The sequence below is a fragment of the Palaemon carinicauda genome, chromosome 8 (assembly GCF_036898095.1).
Source record: "Palaemon carinicauda isolate YSFRI2023 chromosome 8, ASM3689809v2, whole genome shotgun sequence".
Taxonomy (NCBI): Eukaryota; Metazoa; Arthropoda; class Malacostraca; order Decapoda; family Palaemonidae; genus Palaemon; species Palaemon carinicauda.
In genome coordinates, this window is record NC_090732.1 from 13870583 (window position 1) to 13894582 (window position 24000).

Below are 24000 nucleotides of genomic sequence, written 5' to 3' on the forward strand. Positions count from 1 at the left end.
TCTCCTCTCTCTCTCTCTCTCTCTCTCTCTCCCAAGCTGATGATATCAATCTATATTCCAAAAAGTTCAGGGTTCTAAAAGTTAGGCCTTTCAACTTTATAGAACAAGAAAAAAAATCGTTCGTATGGCGAAGTTGTCCTGTTTCCCCAAATACAGGAGATCGTGAATATTCGTCTCATATCCGTCTTTCACGCAAAGTCCGCAAGATTGGTGCATCTCCAGGTCGAAAGCCTTAAGCCTTGTCCGGGGGAAATTAAAATTCTCTCTCTCTCTCTCTCTCTCTCTCTCTCTCTCTCTCTCTCTCTCTCTCTCTCTCTCTCTCTCTCTCTCTCTCTATCGTAGTAAACTTTTATTTTAGAAACAAAAAATACCTTATGATTCTCTCTCTCTCTCTCTCTCTCTCTCTCTCTCTCTCTCTCTCTCTCTCTCTCTCTCTCTCTCTCTCTCTCTACGGTAGCTGTAGTAAACAATTATTTTAGAAACAAAAAATACCTTCTCTCTCTCTCTCTCTCTCTCTCTCTCTCTCTCTCTCTCTCTCTCTCTCTCTCTCTCTCTCTACGTAACAGTAGTAAACATTTATTTCAGAAACAAAAACTACTCTCTCTCTCTCTCTCTCTTCCTCTCTCTCTCTCTCTCTCTCTCTCTCTCTCTCTCTCTCTCTCTCTACGTAACAGTAGTAAAAATTAATTTCAGAAACAAAAACTACTCTCTCTCTCTCTCTCTCTCTCTCTCTCTCTCTCTCTCTCTCTCTACGTAACAGTAGTAAAAATTAATTTCAGAAACAAAAACTACTCTCTCTCTCTCTCTCTCTCTCTCTCTCTCTCTCTCTCTCTCTCTCTCTCTCTCTCTCTCTCTCTCTAATGCCTAAATCTAAATGCATTAGATATACTTAAATTTAAGCAAATTACAATCAATGGTTGTAATTTTTAGCTAATGTTTGCGTATACTTGTTTTATAAAATTATTGAATTTGAATAAGCCTGAGATTTGAGTTATCTTTTCATTGGTTTTATCCAAAGATCTTCTTCTTCTGACCTAAATCACTTATATCTTCCTTTGTATGAAGAGGAAAATAAGCCTAAATACTATAAAAGGTCATGTCATCTAATCAAAATTAATTGTAGATATAAATAAAAAATCATGCATTCGCCGATAAGCTTACGTAACATCAGGTGAGCTCCTTTTCAAATAGACTTCCGTAATATCACAGTACTTCGTAAACCAAAATAAGTCTGTTCATGATGTCTTCGATTCCTTAACGTAAAGTTTTACCCGAATTCCTGGCAAAACCTAGCGCTGAAGACATGCACCCAACCCACACCCTTACTGAGCGGAGAATTCCTGTGTCTTGCCCCGCCGACCAGTGATGTCATTTTTTCCTTACAATGCTTAAAAACAAATTCCAGTAAAAACGATAAAAATCCTGGAATAAATGTTGCTAGGCATTCGCCGCTTTTAAAAAACGGATAGAGGAGTGATATTATGGTTACCAACCCGTAAAAGATAATAAAAAGGTAATGTAAAAAATACGGTTGCCTGTATTTTACTAAAATATGGCTGAGAACAGTATATTTTTACGGAGAATTTCCGATTAAAATTATGGTATTTTTCTAACAATGTACACTATCTGTTTGGTTGTTCGCCACGCAGTTAAGGCTATGACAGAGTGCACTTCCTCAGAGCGTTGTGTACCAGAAACTTCTGTGGCTTACTGTAGATGTAAATACCATTCACTTGTCTGTAAACTCTTCTACGCTTTGCAAACCAGGATAGTTTGTCTATTGTTTCAAAGTTGTCCCTCCTGTTTTCCATTTTCTTGCTTGAAAATGCAAGGATCAACTGAATGGCTGGCTTGCCCATGAAAATAACTGAATCCTCGGTTTCCAGTGTCATTCTTATAATGAAAAATTAGGTCAACGTTTCCCATCATACAATAAGAATTTCTTTTCGACCCTTATTATATGATTATCCTCTTTACTCCTAAAACATTTTTCCCTTACATCCTCAATAACCAAGTCTCTCAGTTAGAAAGGCATTTTTATAACGTCAAAGATTGGTATTCATCTGGCAGATAAATTTTAGGCTTGTCATTTGTTTTCCATTCCTACACATTTGCATGAAAATGTATACTTTTTTTTTTTTATTCTCCTGCCCATAATTAATTTGTAAACTTTTAGGGTCAAAGGTCTTTGGGCAGAACATTGGATGGCATTTGTTGCTTCTGTATCCTTGATCCTACAGATCATCATCATTATCATCATCATCAGCCGTTACTAGTCCACTGCAGAACAAAGGCCCTCCGACATGTCCTTCCACTTGCGTCTGTTTATGGTCTTTCTATGCAGTCCCATACCCTCAAACTTCCTTAGTTCACCAGTCCATCGTCTTTTCTTCCTTCCCCTGCTTCTTTTATAATCTCTAGGGACCAATTCTGTTATTCTTATTATCCATCTATTATCTGTCATTCTCATTATATGTCCTGCCCACGTCCATTTCTTTTTTCTTAAATGTTAGAATTTCCTTTACTTTAATTTGGTCTCGTATGCATGTTGCTCTCTTTTTGTAGATATTTCATGTCGAATTAATCAACTGTTGATTGCTTTAAAGGACTCATGTTATCAGCAAGTAACTTTTTCTTAGTTCAATTGCCAACGGATTGAGAAACGGAAATTTTGACTGAGCCTATTCACGCAACAATTTCACTTTAATGGAATTTAAATAATGGATCTTCCAGAATCTTTTCTTTTTACACACGAGTTCTATACTGAAATAGTTGATGAGTTAATTGGATATCATATAGTTTGAAAATTCCAGGCACAAAGTAGAAATATATATGTATATACATATATATATATATATTATATATATATATATATATATATAGTGTATATGCTGTATATTTATTTTTATATATATATATATATATAGAAAGAGAGAGAGAGAGAGAGAGAGGAGAGAGAGAGAGAGAGGAGAGAGAGAGAGAGAGAGAGAGAGAGAGAGAGATTATCATACACGTTTCTGAAATGGAAAGAACTTTCATTTACCTCTTGTTTTTTCTCTTTACATCATTCTAGATAAAAATTTCATTCTTAATATGTTCACTAGAAAAGCCAGTAATATACTAAATGTTTTAATTCGGATGAATAACTTCGCAACAATAACTAATCATTCCCTTGCAATATCAAAGAAAGAAATGCAGTTAGCTGCTTGAGAATTTTTTCCTATTTACAGAGATTCAATCAATAGTAATTTTCCTGCAATATCAAGCTGATGCAATGCTGTTTATTGCATGTGATTTTATATCATTACAGAAATTCAACAACTTAACATTTTCTTGCAATATTGAAAAAGTGAAAGGCTGTTTATTGCGTGAGTAATTTTACCCAATTACAGAGGTTGAATAACTAAGCATTCTCTTGCAATATCAAACAAGAAAAAGGCATTTTGTTGCATAAATAATTATACCTAATAACAGAGGTTGAATAACTAAGCATTCTCTTGCAATATAAAAAAAAATGCATTTTTTTGCATAAATAATTTTACCTAGTAACAGAGGTTGAATAACTAAGCATACTTTTGCAATATCAAACAAGAAAAATGCATTTTATTGGATAAATGATTTTACCTAATTACAAAGACTCAACAACTTATTATTTTCTTGCAATATCAAGCAAGTGAAATAGTGTTTATTGCACGAGTAATTTTACATATTTACAGAAATTCACTAATCTTTTTTTCAACTTTTTTCTTCCAGGTGGGAGACAAAAGCCCCATCCAAACCTACAGCAATGAATCCTACAGCAACGGCTCACTCATGTCCTTCCACGACGATCTGGACCCCAACGAGACAACGACGCCTGCAGAAGAATACTGGAAGTAAGTACATTCATCGTTTCTTCTTACTGTTTATCAATTTCGTTTTTGAATTTCCAATTTTTTATAAGTATTCCATTTTCCAATTAATAATTTTTTCTATATTTTCTTTGTTGCTTAATGATTTACATGATAATTTTTGTTGTTATTTCAATCCTATCGATTCTATACCAACTGGATGTGAGCAGATTTATCGTTCCTTACTGTTTTATTTTTTATTTGTTTTTTATTGAATATTTTATTCTGTATTTCATTAATTGTTTAACCCTTTTACTGCCATTGGTGACTAGTTACAATTTGAAAAAGGAAACTTGAACTCACCCAAAGTATAGAAAATTGGTATTCAATGGAAATATCTTAATAGAAGCTTTCCAATAAATATCAACAAGCAAGAAAGGGAGTGTGTGATCTTGAAGGATTTTGCTACATCAGAAGGTTCGTTAAATTCACCACTGGCAGTGAAAGGGTTAATGTTCTACAAGGTATATTTGGGGGTTAATTTCACACAGAAGTGAAAAAAGGACCTTTTTGGTAGCGAAAGTTCGCAGGAAAATAGTTTTATACCAAGCACCGTAGGATTTTACGATAGATAGCTAATTTTTGTCTAGGTTATCTTTTGTTAAAAAGGAAACTTTTCTTTACCATATATATATATATATATATATATATATATATATTTACTATTTATGTATATATGCATACATATACATATATACATATATATATACATACATATATACATATATATGTATATATACATATGCATATACATATATATATATATATATATATATATATATATATATTCACATATACATATATGTATGTATATATACATATACATGTATATATAGTAACTATATATACAGTATATATATATATATATATATATATATATATATATATATATATACATATACATATATATACCGGTATATATATATATACATATTATTATCATTATTATTATTATTATTATTACTTGCTAAGGTACAACCTTAGTTGGGAAAGCAGGATGCTATATGCCCAGGGGCTCCGACAGGGAAAAATAGCCCAGTGAGGAAAGGAAACAAGGAAAAATAAAATATTCTAAGAATAGTAACAACATTAAAATAAATATGCCCTATATAAAGTATAAAAACTTTAACAAAACAAGAAGAAGAGAAATAAGACAGAATAGTGTGGCCGAGTGTACCCTCAAGCAAGAGAACTCTATTAAACAAAACAAGTTTTCAGGTCATTATTCTCTACATTATACAAAATCAACACCCGCAACATTACACCTCTACCAATTTTACTAGAAATCTTTAGATCCATGACCATAATAAATATAATTTTCAGTAAATATTTACCTAAGCGTTTCAAAACTAACACATGACTCGCTTCAGCTATTGTCTTTTCTCGACCTAATCCTTTCTGACTTCACTCATGGTATAGGTACGTTAAAATTCTTTTTCTCTCCTCTAATACTTTACACAATACAGTAGATATTTTATTCAGAGCAGTCATTCAATATAAACCTTACTATGCTTTCAACCAGTCTTGCATGCCCAGTAATTTACTGAATCCAACACACGACAGCCTCCTACGTGTAATTTCACCAATTCAACATTCACATTATTCAAATTTCTAATTGCCCTTTCTTTCATACTCCCCAGTCACTTCCGTAACCACAGTAAAATTGTAATTAACCTATAACTCACACCTGTTTTTCTTTTATGTTTCATATTCAGAAATGTTCAAATCGCTCGGTCCATCGTCACAGGCTTACATTTCTTCAGAGAACATCCCTCTATTTCTATATTCATTCTTTTACTATCCTCATCAATTTATTTCTGTATTTACTTCTTACATGTAAATATCATCTCACTAAGGCAGGAAAAAAGTTCTCATGATGGATTTGCATTACCTTGTATTTCCTCGTCCACTCTCATCTTTACAATCATATCCATTCTCTTGTATATCTATACAGGATCCCCTCTCTTATTGTGCAACTGCTCCCAAAGCAATCTCCTTTTATTCTTCGATGAATCTCCCACATGATCATTGCATTGCTTACTGATCTTAATGCTTATATTCTTCCTACACAAACAATCGACGCTGATCAAGTGACTTTATCTTATCCATTTTCTTCTCATATTCCACTCTAAAAATTACGTTTCACTTTGAACATTTCTTCTTCTTTCCCACCGTTATCCCTACAATAAGGGGTCGGTTGCCTGATGCTTCCTCTAATAGCATCAGGTATGGTTTATAATTTGGCAAAGGGCATTTACGATCGTATGCCTTGCAGTCATCAACAATAGTTATCGATGGTGGGCTTAGCCTTTCTGACTAACTAGTTCAACTACACGGAAGCAGTTTCCACAGTAATTAGCATTGAGCAAGACTGTGAGGCAGAAGCTGTTCTTTTAGTCGCTTTCTACGACACTCAGGACGTATGTTGGTAGTTTTCTTACGCCCCTCCCATAGGGCACTATTATACCCTTATCGTACTAAAGCTACCTTATATTTGTATTTTCACTGTAATCAGATTGAAATCTTGTAGCTTTCCAGTTCTTCTTACTCTCCCTATTCCATTTTTGTATTAACTAATCAATCAACTGTATATATATATATATATATATATATATATAGAATATATATATATATATATAATATATATATATATACATACATACATACATACATATATATGTGTGTATGAGTGTATACACACAATCAATCAAATGATTATATATATAATATATATACAGTATATATATATATATATATATATATATGTGTGTGTGTGTGTGTGTATCTTTCCTTTGTCGGTTATGTGGATGTCAATTAAATCTTATACAGTTTCGTCTCAAGATCTCAAAAAAAAAGAAAAAAAAATTACAATGGTTTCTACTTTTACAAGACAGGTCTTTAGATTCAGAGTTAAATATATTCACTTCCTCTCTCTCTCTCTCTCTCTCTCTCTCTCTCTCTCTCTCTCTCTCTCTCTCTCTCTCTCTCTCTCTCTCTCTCTCTCTCTCTCTCTCCAATTACAACCAATAAATGACTCCTCATTTCACCGGAAGAGGTACATAGGAAGCTCCTTAGCCACAGCTTCCGGCCTTTGTAATTATTGGAGTGACTAAAGATGAGGTTTGAGTTGGAAAAGGGAGAAATGGGAGGCATAATAATAAATGCATAGGGAAGCAGGAAGGGGAAAATGGTCGGGTAAATGAGGGGACACACGAAAAGTACCGTCCACAAGGACGTTTGTCGTAGATTTGAAGTGTGGTGATATATATATATATATATATATATATATATATATATATATATATATATATATATATATATATGTATATATATATGATACTTTTATTCCTAGCACTCTTAATTCTCAGGCATTTAAATATCAAGGTATTAATGCCTTTTAGTATCGATAGTCAAGTAGGGTTATTCGACTGGTACCTTAACTTCGACTTTGCAGATGTACTCGTCATGTCAAAGAAAGATGTGTCTCTTTAGGTCTTTCATCATCAAGCAGAGTGAATTAGAATTCAAAAGGTACTGTGGCTATATATATATATATATATATATATATATATATATATATATATATATATATATATATATATATATATATATATATATAAATGACCACCTAAATTAAAAGAAGGATAAGCATGGGATGGTGAACTTTTGGTCAACAAAATGAAACTGTGAGAACCAAAATGCCACTTTTTCTAATGAGGAAAGTACTTACTCAGATAGTTCTACCAGTATTAACTTATGCCTCAGAAACTTGGAGCCTTACTATAGCCTTAGAACATAAGCTAGTTGCAACTCGAAGAGTCGTAGAAAGAATAATGATGGGAATAACACTAAGAGACAGAGAAAGAGCAACATGGATACGAGAGCCAACTCAAGTAGAGAATATTCTAACAACCTTAAGAAAAAGAAATGAACATGGGCAGAACATATAATAAATGGAAAAAAAAAAAAACATAACAGAATGGGCCCCTAGAGATCGCAAAAGAAGCAGGGGAAGGAAGAGAAGACGATGGATTAATGCCATAGGAAAATTTGTGGGTATAAACTGGCATAGAAAGACCATAAACAGACAGGAGTGGAAGGACATGTCTGAGGTCTTTGTCCTGCGGTGGACTGCTAAAGGCTGATGACGAGGATTGATGATGATAATATATATATATATATATATATATATATATATATATATATATATATATATACATATATGTGCATATATATACGTATATATATATATATATACACACATATATGTGCATATATATACGTATATATATATATATATATATATATATATATATATATATATATATATAATTTATACTGGTTCTATCACAAGTGCCCGACTGGCAAGTGCCCGACGGCCACATGCCCGACGGACATCTGCCCGAATGAACAGTGCCCGATGGACAAATGCCCGATTAGGAAGACTGCCCAATTAAGACAATTGCGCGTATATTTACATATATACAACCGCTCTTTTGGTTGAAAGAGAGAGGGAGAGTTACTTCAAACTACTCATTGCTATATAACTGTACCGTAAAACCTGGAGGCAGATTTACCTATGTTTTAGTTGAGAAAAATTTCTCCTCAGTTTGTTAAAGTATCGGATCACGAAGTTCAGAAGTTTACATTTTACTCTAGTAAGCACCCATGGACATTCGTTAAAACTCAACGTGGTGGATTGAAGCTTTGCTATAATGGTTACGTATATGTTAAGAACAAGGAATTGCCATCTGGAAATACGTTTTACGAATGTGAACGCCGCCGACACAACAACTGCAAGGCCAAAATGACTTTGCGTGGTGATCAAATAATAACACACTCACGCTCCAGATATTATTCGTAAAGATCTTCTATCTTTACGTGAAGAAATGAAGCATCAAGCTATTAAAACCCAACAATCATCACAACAGATTCTATGTCAAACTTTACAGAATGTCTCGGAAGGAGTCTCTAGTCAACTACCGTCTATGAGCACAATTAGACGTTCTATCAGAAGACATAAACAAGCTGTACATGCTCCACATCCCATACCGAGAAATTTGTATGAGATGCTCATTCCAGATGAATATAAGAAGACGTGCAAAGGAGACAATTTCTTACTTTACGACAGTGGACCTGGTGAGAACCGTATACTTTTGTTTTCAAATGAGAAGAATATGCAACTCTTGCAATCTTCGAGTGAGTGGTTTTGCGATGGTACCTTCAAAGTAGTACCTGAACTGTTTTACCAACTGTATTCAGTTCATTGTTTAATTGCTAAAAGAATGACACCATGTGTTTTTTATCGGAAGGTACAAACAGAGAGGTTGCAATCAAGATATCAGAGCGATGCTGAGTTTGCCATAAACCTTCGAATGATACCAGCCCTGGCTTTTGTGCCAGCAGACAATGTTGTACAAGCATTTAAACACTTACAAGAGAGATTGTACGAAGAAGCAGATGGAGTAATTAACTACTTAGAAGATACTTTTATTGGCAGGATAAGCCGACGCAACAGAGGAAACCCACTATTTCCTATTTGTATGTGGAATTTGCTTGATCGCATATGCGATGACTTGCCACGAACAACCAATTCCTTGGAAGGATGGCACAACCACTTACACGCGAATATAACCTCAAGTCATCCCAATATCTGGCGTTTTCTTCAGGTACTGAAGACTGAACAAGCTCTTAACGATGCAATCATCAACCAAATACTGGCAGGACAAGAGCCTCCCTCAAAAAGAAAAAAATACGAAGACACAACCAAAAGGATAGCAAATATTGTGGAAGATAATGAAAATCGAGCAGTAATAGATTTTTTGAGAGGAATAGCTCATAATTTAAAATTTTAGTTTGTTTTTTTATTTAGATCTATTGCCTTTTTTTTTATCAATAACATACTTGTGTATCAACAAATAAAAAAAATAAATCATGTTCTTTTCATTTCTGTCTTACTATACCTTGTTAATGTAGGGGTTTCATAGAACGGGTGAATAACAGCCACCATTTGGCTTATCACGGAGTTTAAAATGATAGTGTAACTACTCCACTTCGTTTAGTATATAATACTTAACGAATAGCCAATAGTCAATTAGTGTTAGAAGGAACCCAGTTATAAATCTCTTCCAACTGAATGAAAATTGAAGTTATAATTCTTTCCAGATTTCTAATCTTCAATTTTATACATAATTTGCATGCTGTCAGTAAAACAAATAATGCTATACAAAATAGTAAGAAAGGAAAAGGAAGACAGAAAGAGTGACGTTGAGAGAGGCTTTTGCCAATAATTACGGAGAAGCTATTGAAAAATAAATAAAATATTATACCATATGTATTCTAAATCTAAAGCAGAGAGAGAGAGAGAGAGAGAGAGAGAGAGAGAGAGAGAGAGAGAGAGAGAGAGAGAGAGAGAGACTTTCTCGCCAATTAAGACTGTCAGTAAAACACTGGAGCAAATATCGCCCTATAATCTTCCTAAGCAGCCTAACAGTAAAAATTTCTTATTATATCTTGTTAATATTTACCATAAAAAGAAATAAGTAAAGGAAGTGCATACTAGATCCTTATAACAGCAAAACAAATAATCGGGCAATTGTCCATCGGGCACTGTTCCTTCGGGCAGATGTCTGTCGGGAAGATGTCAGTCGGGCACTTGTCAGTCGGGCACTTGTCCTACAACCTGTATATATATATATATATATATATATATATATATATATATATATATATATATATATATATTTATATATATATAATTGTGTATATATATATATATATATATATATATATATATATATATTATATATGTGTGTGTGTATGTATACACGTGTATATATATATACATTTATATATATATATATATATATATATATATATATATATATATATATATATATATATATATATATACACGTTCATTTTAACGGTAAAGTAAATTTACGTATCTCCATTTATTATTTGTTGTTGACATGTGTTTCTAATCAGTTTTCACGTGACTTTATCAAGACTAAATTTGTTGGATGATGGAAATACAGTTTAATATCAAAGCTACTTCGATGAAAGTTTTGATGAAGAAATATTTGGATATTCAGAAACTAACTTATAAATATTGATGATTGAAAACGTTAAAAATCTTTGAAATTTAAAAAAAAATTAAGATTTATTTTGAAAGACAAGAGTTGTCAGGGACCGAGTTCACCTCAGAGACAATTTGAGAAAAAGTTCTGCTGATCAGAAACCGTGACCCAATATAGAAAAGAGAGAAACTGAGGATGAGAAAGATGAAATTTTTTTCCATTTTAATATTTTGCGACGCATCTTCATTGTTTATTGCTGATCATTATTTACGTTTACATTTTGACATGAAATTTTTGATGATTCATTTTGAAATACGAGGTGTCAAGGACCGAGATCACCTTCGAGACAAGTTGAGAAAAAGTATACGGTATAGAAAGGAGTGAAGCTGCAGAGGAAAAGGATGAAAATTTTCTTCTTTTTTATAATTCGCGAGGCATCCTCATTGTACATTTCCGATCATTATTTACGTTTAGATTTAACGGGAATAGTTTGGTCTTTAATCTAGTTTTGGCCTTTGAGGAAAAGATCGGTGACGTGTCTCCAAGATCCAGGTGTTTCTATTGCAGGATGTCTTCAAGATGATAATCCTTTTCTTTTCTATTTTTGGGGTTTGAATTTTTGTGCTTTATGCATCTCGTGTCAAATGGCTTCCCCGGTCCCTGAATTCGGCCGTATGGCCCAAATACTATAAATCAAGCTATGAATCTAAGCATAACAACCAATTATATGTAACTGCAAAAACGGGAGCCAATCGGTATAGATCCAGAAGCGGTCTCCAATCGGAATGAAGATCAGATTCTCAGAGTCTCCGGCATTTGAAAGGAACTGAAGACTTCGTTCTCTGCCTGAATGGAGAACATCTCCTTTGAGACATCGTTATAAAATTATTTTAATGCTCTTATAATTCTATATTTTTAACATATTAAGAAAATAATGTTATTATCAAACTCAAAAGTAATATTTGTTTCCAAAAATTATTATCAGAAATAAAATGAATGCTATATTTTACTCAAATTTACATAATACTTTCCTATCGGTTTTTCTCAAAAATAAATTCTAGTAAAGTCTGCAGTTTCCGTCTTTGTCTTCATGGTCTTCGCTGCCCGGTAAGTATTACTTTTGAATCGCTTCTCTCCTCCTATCTTTCTTGCTCATTGGCAGACAGGTCACCTCTCCAGGGTTTCCCTGGAGTTGCCCGGGGGCCGTGGCTCGGCTTGGACGCCCTTCGAGGGTCTCTTGACGGAGCCATGGTCGCAAAGGCGCCACGGACGTGGCATAAAGTCCCTCTTCGGGGATCGACTCGGAGGGGCCCGGGGACCACCTTTCCGTCGGCCAAGAGGACCTCTTGCTGGGTCTTCTCGAAGTGGGGGCTCTCCTCTGGGCTTTGCTTGGAGTCGAGAAGCCTACCTTCGAGGTTTCCCGGGGAACAGGAGGTCTTCCTTCCTCTCTTTCTCTCTCTCTGAATCCTCTTCTTCTTCTTCTTCTACTAAAGGGCTTTGCGGAGACCAAGTAGTTTTTTTTGGCTTGTCATCATATCATCATCATCATAATAATCATCTTCATCATCATAGTAATAATCATCATCATAATAATCATCTCATCATCATAATAATAATCATCTTCATCATCATCTTAATAATAATCATCATAATGATAATCGTCATCATCATAATGATAATCATCTTCATCATCATCATCATAATGATAATCATCTTCATCATCATCATCATAGTAATAATCATCTTCATCATCATCATAATAATAACCATCTTCATCATCATCGTCATAATCATCATTATCATCATCATAATAATCATCATCATCATAATAATAATAATCATCTTCATCATAATAATAATCATCTTCATCATCATAATCATCATCATTATCATCATAATAATCGTTAGTGTCATCATTATCATAATCATCATCATCGTAATGATCATTATCATAATAATCATGATCACCATCATCATAATAATAATAATAATATTAATCATGATCATCATAATCATTATTTTATCATCATCATGAACACAATAATCATCATGATCCTCATAATAAAAATAATAATAATCATCATCATCATAATCATCATCATCCTCATAATAATAATAATAATAATACTAATAATATTAATAATAATAATCATCATCATCATCATCATCATAATCATCATTATCAACATAATCATCATCCTCATAATCGTAATAATAATAATGATGAAAATAATAATTATTCTGTTATATACATACATATATATATATATATATATATATATATATATATATATATATATACAGTATATATATATATATATATATATATATATATATATATATATAGTATATATCTATATATATATATATATATATATATATATATATATATATATATATATATATATATATATATATATATAAATCGCATACCAAAACAGCACCAAATATTTTTAAGGAATTTACAATAAGTGTCGTCCACAAAATAAAATGTATATATTAATATAAGAAAATAATGTTAGCAAAGCCCAGAATTATGAATTCCAGATATAGATCAATACAGGAAATTATTAAGAGATGAAAGTTATGAATTAAAATTTGTACTTTTATTATTTTGACTCAAGTTCATAAAGCTACGCATATTTTTTATTGTATTTGTTAATTTTCCCTCTCAGCATGTGACAACATCGAGCAATGAACACAGTTCTTTGTTGTCACCTTAAATGTTCTTGTTTTCCCCAACTCCTATAGTCTTCCGTCTTTTAAAGGGCGGATTTATCACTTCCATCATTATTAAACCCGGCTCAGAGCGCTGCTCTTCGCCATGCTCTTTCCTCTTCTTACTTATTATCATTATCATTCTTATCATGATGGTGATGATTATAATGATGATGATGATTATTATGTTGTAATGATGATGATGATGATCATTATTGTCATCATTATTATTATTACTATTATGAGGATGATGATGATTATTATTATCATCATTATTATTATTACTATTATGAGGATGATGATGATGATTATTATGTTGATAATGATGATTATGATGATGATGATGATGATTATTATCATTATTATTATTATTATTATTATCATTATTATTATTATTATGAGGATGATGATGATTATGATGATGATGATTATTATGATGTTGATAATAATGATGATTATTATTATTTTTATTATGAGGATCATGATGATTATTGTGTTCATGATGATGATGAAATAATGATTATCATGATCATGGTTAATATTATTATTATTATTATGATGATGGTGATCATGATTATTATGATAATGATCATTACGATGATGATGATTATGATAATGATGACAATAACGATTATTATGATGATAATGATGATGATTATTATTATGATGATGAAGATGATTATTATTATGATGAAGATTATTATTATGATGATGATGATGATTATTATGATAATGATAATGATGATTATGACGATGATGATGATCATTATTATGATGATGATGATGAAGATGATTATCGTTATGATGATGATGATGAAGATGATTATCATGATGATGATGATGAAGATGATTATTATGATGATGATGATATGATGACAAGCCAAAAAAAAACTACTTGGTCTCCGCAAAGCCCTTTAGTAGAAGAAGAAGAAGAAGAGGATTCAGAGAGAGAGAAAGAGAGGAAGGAAGACCTCCTGTTCCCCGGGAAACCTCGAAGGTAGGCTTCTCGACTCCAAGCAAAGCCCAGAGGAGAGCCCCCACTTCGAGAAGACCCAGCAAGAGGTCCTCTTGGCCGACGGAAAGGTGGTCCCCGGGCCCCTCCGAGTCGATCCCCGAAGAGGGACTTTATGCCACGTCCGTGGCGCCTTTGCGACCATGGCTCCGTCAAGAGACCCTCGAAGGGCGTCCAAGCCGAGCCACGGCCCCCGGGCAACTCCAGGGAAACCCTGGAGAGGTGACCTGTCTGCCAATGAGCAAGAAAGATAGGAGGAGAGAAGCGATTCAAAAGTAATACTTACCGGGCAGCGAAGACCATGAAGACAAAGACGGAAACTGCAGACTTTACTAGAATTTATTTTTGAGAAAAACCGATAGGAAAGTATTATGTAAATTTGAGTAAAATATAGCATTCATTTTATTTCTGATAATAATTTTTGGAAACAAATATTACTTTTGAGTTTGATAATAACATTATTTTCTTAATATGTTAAAAATATAGAATTATAAGAGCATTAAAATAATTTTATAACGATGTCTCAAAGGAGATGTTCTCCATTCAGGCAGAGAACGAAGTCTTCAGTTCCTTTCAAATGCCGGAGACTCTGAGAATCTGATCTTCATTCCGATTGGAGACCGCTTCTGGATCTATACCGATTGGCTCCCGTTTTTGCAGTTACATATAATTGGTTGTTATGCTTAGATTCATAGCTTGATTTATAGTATTTGGGCCATACGGCCGAATTCAGGGACCGGGGAAGCCATTTGACACGAGATGCATAAAGCACAAAAATTCAAACCCCAAAAATAGAAAAGAAAAGGATTATCATCTTGAAGACATCCTGCAATAGAAACACCTGGATCTTGGAGACACGTCACCGATCTTTTCCTCAAAGGCCAAAACTAGATTAAAGACCAAACTATTCCCGTTAAATCTAAACGTAAATAATGATCGGAAATATACAATGAGGATGCCTCGCGAATTATAAAAAAGAAGAAAATTTTCATCCTTTTCCTCTGCAGCTTCACTCCTTTCTATACCGTATACTTTTTCTCAACTTGTCTCGAAGGTGAACTCGGTCCTTGACACCTCGTATTTCAAAATGATTCATCAAAAATTTCATGTCAAAATGTAAACGTAAATAATGATCAGAAATATACATGCATTCGTGTACATATATTTATATGGGTGTGTATTTTTCCACAGAATACGAAATTATAATTGATTCTGTTAATGACTGATTAGAAAATCGTACAAATCATCAATTGTTAGTCCAAATAAACTCTCTCTCTCTCTCTCTCTCTCTCTCTCTCTCTCTCTCTCTCTCTCTCTCTCTCTCTCTCTCTCATACACATAAGCACGGGTATGTATATGCCATATAGCATTTGAATTTCAATTCAGTTAAATGAGGCAAAATGATTGCTTCTGAATACATAAAAGGTAATCAAGACTACTCAAAGAACATAAGATTATATAAATGTTCATTAACTTGTTAATAATGAACAATACGTAAATACTATTGAAAATATCAATGAAATAAAATGGCACAAAAGAATTATATTTTAAATGATATAGCAAACAACAAAACAATTATGTATTTTAAGGTAGAAGGGAATATCAGAAAATTTTATAATTGTTTAAATACTCATGCTACATAATTCATCAACACGTGCTCTTACTTGGCATAGTAGGCCTACTCTGAAAGGAGAAAATGCCTTGGCAAACTTATTCATATTGTTCCTGATTGGAGAAAATATTTGCATTTAACATTGTCCGTTACAACAGATTGTTAAATTGTCTTTCTGTCACGGGGAATCAAATTTCTCTGATATGAAAGTTAAAATTCCATGAAATTAGAAGGTTACACTTAAATACTGTGGAAGCAATTAGTTGCTCAGAATTTTCTGTTTTATCACATTAGGGTAATCGATCTTGACGGAGAGAGAGAGAGAGAGAGAGAGAGGAGAGAGAGAGAGAGAGAGAGAGAGAGAGAGAGAGAGAGAGAGAGACGCAGGGTGGGGTGAACTTAGACATACTGGGGTAAATAGCGCATAGGTTACGCCTGTTATAAAAACCATGAAAATATGTAAGATTAAATAAAAGACAGAGATGACTGAATTCCAATGAGTGTGAGAGATTAACATGATATGGAACACAGTAGATGAAATACATCAAGAAATCAAGTAAAATGTATATAAGAAAAGAAGGTAGATTAGAGGAATGAAGAAGATGAAGAAGTTTAGGGAGCATTGGGGAAGACGGAGGAGGAGGAGTGGGGAGGTCTCTCCAGTTACCAATCCTGACCCCTCACCCATAAACTGGCAACACCCCCTATTAATAAGATCCCAGGCCAAGGAGGGTGAAGAAAGCAGATAGGGAGGAGAAGAAGGAAAATGAGAGAGGAGAGAGAGAGAGAGAGAGAGAGAGAGAGAGAGAGAGAGAGAGAGAGAGAGAGAGATCACGGTGTAGTGATCCATTAGGGTTGAAGGCGAGGTTATAAAGATCTTTCCTTTATGCCACATCGGTCTATTCAAAACTGAAAATGCCCCTCCCCCCCTCAACCAACATGTTCCTGCACTTACTGCATAATAGCAAAAAATACTATTGTGGTGGAGGCTTAGAGGAGTGGGGAGGGGGGTCGGTCGTAGAAAGGGTCGTAGGGGGAAAAAAGCTCGTACGACTAGAGGTGGGCAACCTGTTGTTACAATGGTCGTTAGGTGTTGAGGAGATAGAGTCGTCATGGGAATAAATAGATTTTGGAATTGAGTGGAAGCTAAGATTGGTATCTTGATCGACACGAGGTCAATTTGTATAATGGTTTCTTTATAAGAATTTGTGTAATGGTTTCTCTATCAAAATTTGTTTAATGATTTCTCTATCAGAATTTTTGTAATGGTTTCTCTATCACAATTTGTGTATTGGTTTCTCTATCACAATTTCTGTAATGGTTTCTCTATCACAATTTGTGTAATGGTTTCTCTATCAAAATTTCTGTGATGGTTTCTCTATCACAATTTCTGTAATGGTTTCTCTATCACAATTTGTGTAGTAGTTTCTCTATCACAATTTGTGTAGTAGTTTCTCTATCACAATTTGTGTAATGGTTTCTCTATCACAATTTGTGTAATGGTTTCTCCATCACAATTTGTGTAATGGTTTCTCTATCACAATTTATGTAATGGTTTCTCTATCAAAATTTGTTTAATGTTTTCTCTATCAGAATTTGTGTAATGTTTTCTCTATCACAATTTGTGTAATGGTTTCTCTATCACAATTTGTGTATTGGTTTCTCTATCACAATTTGTGTAATGGTTTCTCTATCACAATTTGTGTAATGGTTTCTCTATCAAAATTTCTGTGATGGTTTCTCTATCACAATTTGTGTAATGGTTTCTCTATCAAAATTTCTGTGATGGTTTCTCTATCACAATTTGTGTAATGGTTTCTCTATCACAATTTATGTAATGGTTTCTCTATCACAATTTGTGTAATGGTTTCTTTATCAAAATTTGTTTAATGTTTTCTCTATCAGAATTTTTGTAATGTTTTCTCTATCACAATTTGTGTAATGGTTTCTCTATCACAATTTGTGTAATGGTTTCTCTATCACAATTTGTTGAATGGTTTCTCCATCACAATTTGTGTAATGGTTTCTCTATCACAATTTATGTAATGGTTTCTCTATCACAATTTGTGTAATGGTTTCTCTATCACAATTTGTGTAATGGTTTCTCTATCACAATTTGTGTAATGGTTTCTCTATCACAATTTGTGTAATGTTTTCTCTATCAGAATTTTTGTAATGTTTTCTCTATCACAATTTGTGTAATGGTTTCTCCATCACAATTTGTGTAATGGTTTCTCCATCACAATTTGTGTAATGGTTTCTCTATCACAATTTATGTAATGGTTTCTCTATCAAAATTTGTTTAATGTTTTCTCTATCACAATTTTTGTAATGTTTTCTCTATCACAATTTGTGTAATGGTTTCTCTATCACAATTTGTGTAATGGTTTCTCTATCACAATTTGTGTAATGGTTTCTCTATCACAATTTTAAGAAGAGGAAATGAGCAATGCTCTTCGGGGATATATCTAATCGTCATAGAATATCCGAGTGGTGAGATCTTTTGTACAAAGAGAAGAAAGTCTCGCATCTTTCTAAACCTGAGTATTTTACGGAAATAGTGATAAAATAAAGAAAGAACTTGAGAGTTAAATAAACAAATGCGTGTACATCATGCGTATGTACATGTACGCCTATAAGGGGATCAAAGGAGAAGAATCTCTTGCGTCGAAATGGTGATATTGGCCGATGAGTAATTGCGATCAGGGCCACTTAAGAGATGAAAGGGAGCGATGGAGAGAGAGAGAGAGAGAGAGAGAGAGAGAGAGAGAGAGAGAGAGAGAGAGATTTGTTATTGAAATAAATCAGATTAAGTATATATGAAAATCGATTTGAATTTAACCAATAAACTAAGTTATAAATTTAAAAATGTTGTCTCAACTGTTGTGAAGAGGAAAGGAAGAAAAAAATTAACCCCACTCGAAACTCTGCGGTACTTTCCCGTCGCATTTCATTTACATATCACGAGCCTCTTGGGCCCACTTGTTGCAGGGAAAGCATCAATCATAGTAATGGGAAAGGTGTGAGAGAATGTAAAATAAGTGCCGCGAAAATGGTTCAAACATTGGTTATGAAATTTTGAACATTAATGTGAAATTTTTCATTTTTTAAAGTACCTCTTTATGGCTTTAGTTAATATTCTTCTTATTATTTTATCATTATTATTATTATTATTATAATTATTATCATTATTATTATTATTATTATTAATACTACTACTATTATTATTATTGTATTATTATTATTATTATTATTATTAGCTAAGCCACAACCCTAGTTGGGAAAGCAGGATCCTATAAGCCCAAGGGCTCCAACAGGTAAAAATAGCTCTGTAAGTAAGGAAATAAGTAAATTATAAGAGAAGTAATGAACTATTAATATAAGACATTTTAAGAATAGTAACCTTAGAATAAAGCTTCCATATATAAACAATAAATTCTTCAAGAAAACGAGACGCAAATTCATATACAGATACACCTATGAAGAGAAATAGTTGTGTACATAAATAATTTCTCTCGCCCGCATTGATATTAAGTGAAAAGTCGAAGATGCAAATGAAAGTTTGCAGCATTTGAGTTATTGTTAAAATTATTAAGATAATGATTGTTATTAAAATTATTAGTATTATTTAAATTATTTTTACACTAATTATTATCAAAATGATTAGAATTATTATTATTATTAAAATTATTATTATCATTAGAATTATGATTACTATTAAAATTGGTAAAATTATTATCAATAAGATTATTAAGATAATTATTATTAAAATGATTGAAAATTATTTTTATTAAAATTATTATTATTATCAAAATTATTGTTATTAATTTTCTTAAAATTTTTAAGATTATTATCATTTCTAGAATTTTTAGAATAATTATTGATATTAGAATTTAAAAAATTATTATCATATTGATAGATATTGAGGCAGACTTTCGCAGACTGGCCAAACTAAACCTTATAGTACAACTACTTATTTACATCAGGTTTGCTCAAAAGGAAAATTAATTATATTTTTGCGTAGTTTCTGCTGTTTATTTATTATCAAAATCTCAATCTTTTATTCATGTCTCTTATGTGTCTGATAGATAGATGTTATAACAGGGAAAGAATAGTAAATATTCTTTTTCATTGGAAAAAAAAATACCCTTTTCTTTTTAACCTGAATTTATATTAAAAATTTCAAATAATCTTATCAGAATATATTTTTAGAATTCCAATTTGCTTTTTTATACATTGGCGCAATATTTCTCCTTCATAATTGTTTCTTTAACAAAAAAAAAAAAAAAAAAAAAAACACGAACAATGGAAGTGCCTCCTTAATTCGCCAAGATTTATCACCCTGAGTCAATTAAAATCTTATACATTATCATAAATTCATAAATAAATGACGTAACTGCTCGGTCATTTTTCATAAACACACTCAAGTTTCTTAACGATATTATGATATATTAAAAATATTTCATAGTGATCCTCAAAAACCTCTTATCTATTGTCTTTCTCAACACAGACGAGAGGTCCTTCAGCTGCAAGGGAGTACAGGCATCGCTGACCTGGGTCACATCAAGTTGGATTTGGCCCTCTGCCTCCTGGCTGTCTATATCATCTGTTACTTCTCCCTTTGGAAAGGCATCTCTACTTCAGGCAAGGTCAGTAACCCAACTGGTATTTCCCCTTTTTGATATACGTTGTTTCTACTTTTAGAATGGAAACATTCGATTCTGAAGAGGTAGGTCACTCATTTGTTATTGATTTCTTTGTAGTAGCACCAATAATTATTAAATAATGCCATTCTTGATAATTTCTCCTTTGGAAAAACACTTTTACTACAGGTAGGTTTAGTTTTTGTTACAAAGCTAGCGAATCTTAAGAACTGCTAGGAAGCCCCTAATATAGTCCATCTCCCTTTCTAAAGGAAATATAGACTATAAACGAATTCGTTCAGAAAAGTCAGTCTTTCGTTAATTATTTGATTTTCTTTTTTCAAGACATTTTCATTGATTGAATGATTATGCTTCATGAATGGCAAAACAGAATGAAGATTAAGAAAGAAGTAGTAATCATTGAAACGCTTATATCACACCAGATAAAAAGTATTATAAACGAGAAAAATTAATTAGTGTATGCAAATTCTCCACTGTTGTGGTGGCCTATTGGAAACATCCCTGCCTAGCGATCTGCCGGACTGGTGTTCGAGTCCCGCTCAAGCTTGATAGTTTATTGCAGTGACTGCAACCTCATATACGACGATTTCTCGTGTTTTCGGAGAAACAGTAAAACCGAAGGTGTCTCTGGTTTCAGTTCTAGTTTCATCAGATTAAGTGCTCACCAGAACGTCAGCCGGACAAGCCCAACCCCCCACTGTGGTGCCCAGCCAGGGTAGTGGCCTCCCCAGTAAACAGCCTACACTCACGGTCCCGGGCTGGGATCGATCTGCTGCCACGCGAATACTAGGCAAATAACGTTACCTCTGTACGACCCAGGAGGCTAGATTGGATATCCAAAGGGATATCAGCGACTGTTCTGACACAGTTTTAAAAAGAAATCATGAGTCCAAAATGTATTGTGCCTTCAATAATTAAAGTAGCTTGTTACCATAATATTTACGGGAGATTTCCCATTTTGGTTTCTTGTATCCACTTTAACTTAATTATCCGGTTAATATACATCTTTTATTTAATGATATTCAGATATTGAATTTTGATCTCATGTTAGGATTTATAATGTTTCGTATATATTCAGTTGACAACATTTACAATGAAATAAATTCTCACCAAATTATTGAATTGAAATTGAGACAACCAGAATACTACCTAGCAAGAAGAAGCTTACTATATATCATGGTCAATTGGATAATATTTACTACTTAATGTTATCATTAATACATTTCTTAAATGGCAAATGATTTATGCAACCCAATTAAAGTTATGTAAACATTCGCGTTTTCTCTCTCTCTCTCTCTCTCTCTCTCTCTCTCTCTCTCTCTCTCTCTCTCTCTCTCTCTCTCTCTCTCTCAGAGCATTTCGACCCTCGGGGCGTGGTCTCTGGTATTGACACCTACCTCTCGGTTAGTCAGCGCCAAGGGCATCTTTTCCAGTTCGCGCCAAAGCGCCTGATGGTGACGTACCACAAGGTGGCCTAAAGTGGCGATAGCTTTAATTATGTTGTTGTTTTGTTTTTCTTTTTTACTTTTCTAAATACTAAAGAAAATCTTTCCTGTTTTTTATTGTATTCTTCAGGTCTGAGAAGTATATAGCCACTGGTTTACCAGACCTATCCTGTAGGCTTTTAAAATACTGCGGTGGTAATCATTGTGTTTTAATTTTTTCATCATTTGCATTATAGTGTTAAGAAATAAGAAATAATTCCTTTCGTTGCCTGCAGTTAACTCAAAAATAACCAAATAACCCCCCCCCCATCTCTCTCTCTGTCTGTCTGTCTCTCTCTCTCTCTCTCTCTCTCTCTCTCTCTCTCTCTCTCTCTCTCTCTCTCTCTCTCGATCGATCGATCGAGTTTAAATTACGGTAACCAAAGTAGATATTTATTTAAGAAACCAAAAAATATCTTAATCAATCAATCAATCAATCTCTCTCTCTCTCTCTCTCTCTCTCTCTCTCTCTCTCTCTCTCTCTCTCTCTCTCTCTCTCTCTCTCTCTCTCTCTCTCTCTCTCCAAAAAAAAATCTTCGATAAGATTCACACTCTCACTTTGGTATATAAACAACATACTGACTAACCTTCAAACGACTTGAATAGAAAAAACTGACTCCCGATTAATGGCAAAGCCAGAGAAAAATATCGCTCAATCAAAATGCAAATTGAAAAGTGGCATCCAAAATTGCGGTGTTTGTTTGGATCCGGAAGTGAAAATGATCCCTTCAAAATTGCAGTGTAGGATTTCCAGGAAGGATAAATACGAGGCCAAATGCAAAAGTGTTTCATGGTATTAGGCAATAGAAGTTGACTGGTAAAAAATACATTTTTTATTTACATTTATCTTTTTCATCATTATTATCATCATTATTATTATTACTGATATTATTATTATTATTATTATTATTATTATTATTATTATTATTATGTTGTTGTTGCTGTTGTTGTTCTTACTTTTTTAATAAGCCAAATCTGAGTCTGAAAGTTTAGCGGGTATATGGTTCAAGGAAAAGAAACTGACAAATAAAAGAGCTATAAATAACATTAAATGAAATCTATAGCAACTATACCGTTTAAAATGACAGTAATATAAGAAAGGGTCGAGACGTAGCTTGTCCAAAGGTACAGTCAAATTCAATCACCTCCCAAGTGTCAAGAATGCGTTAGTTTGATCAACATTATAGTGTCGTCAGACTTTTGAATTAAACTTTACATACCTTCAATCCACATCATTATAAACAGGCCAATAGTGAGAGATGCTAGGAAACGTTAAGTCTAAATGAGATCAAAATCAGTGTATTTACTTCGATAGACTTTATATTTTGACTAACAGCATCTATAGTCAATTCTTTTTAGTGAGGCAGATTTCCACCGACTCGCAGGGGTGCCCTTTTAGCTCGGGAAATGTTTCCTGATCGCTGATTGGTTAGACAAGATGATTCTAACCAATCAGATAGCAGGAAACTTTTCTGAGCTAAAAGGGCACCGCTGCAAATCAGTGCAAATGCGCCTCATTAAAGAAAATTGAGTATAGTGCA

At 33.2% G+C, this 24000-nt stretch overlaps 1 protein-coding gene across 2 annotated transcripts in view; it reads left to right on the top strand.

Moving 5' to 3' along the window:
* The window catches only part of DAT (Sodium-dependent dopamine transporter), a 285224-nt gene that overhangs the window by 198039 nt on the left and 63185 nt on the right, over positions 1–24000 (top strand). For both annotated transcript variants that reach the window (XM_068378502.1, XM_068378501.1), the window contains exons 5-6: positions 3754–3875; positions 20822–20960. In XM_068378502.1, the coding sequence (XP_068234603.1) occupies positions 3754–3875; positions 20822–20960 (261 nt within the window). The remainder of the gene's footprint in view (positions 1–3753; positions 3876–20821; positions 20961–24000) is intronic.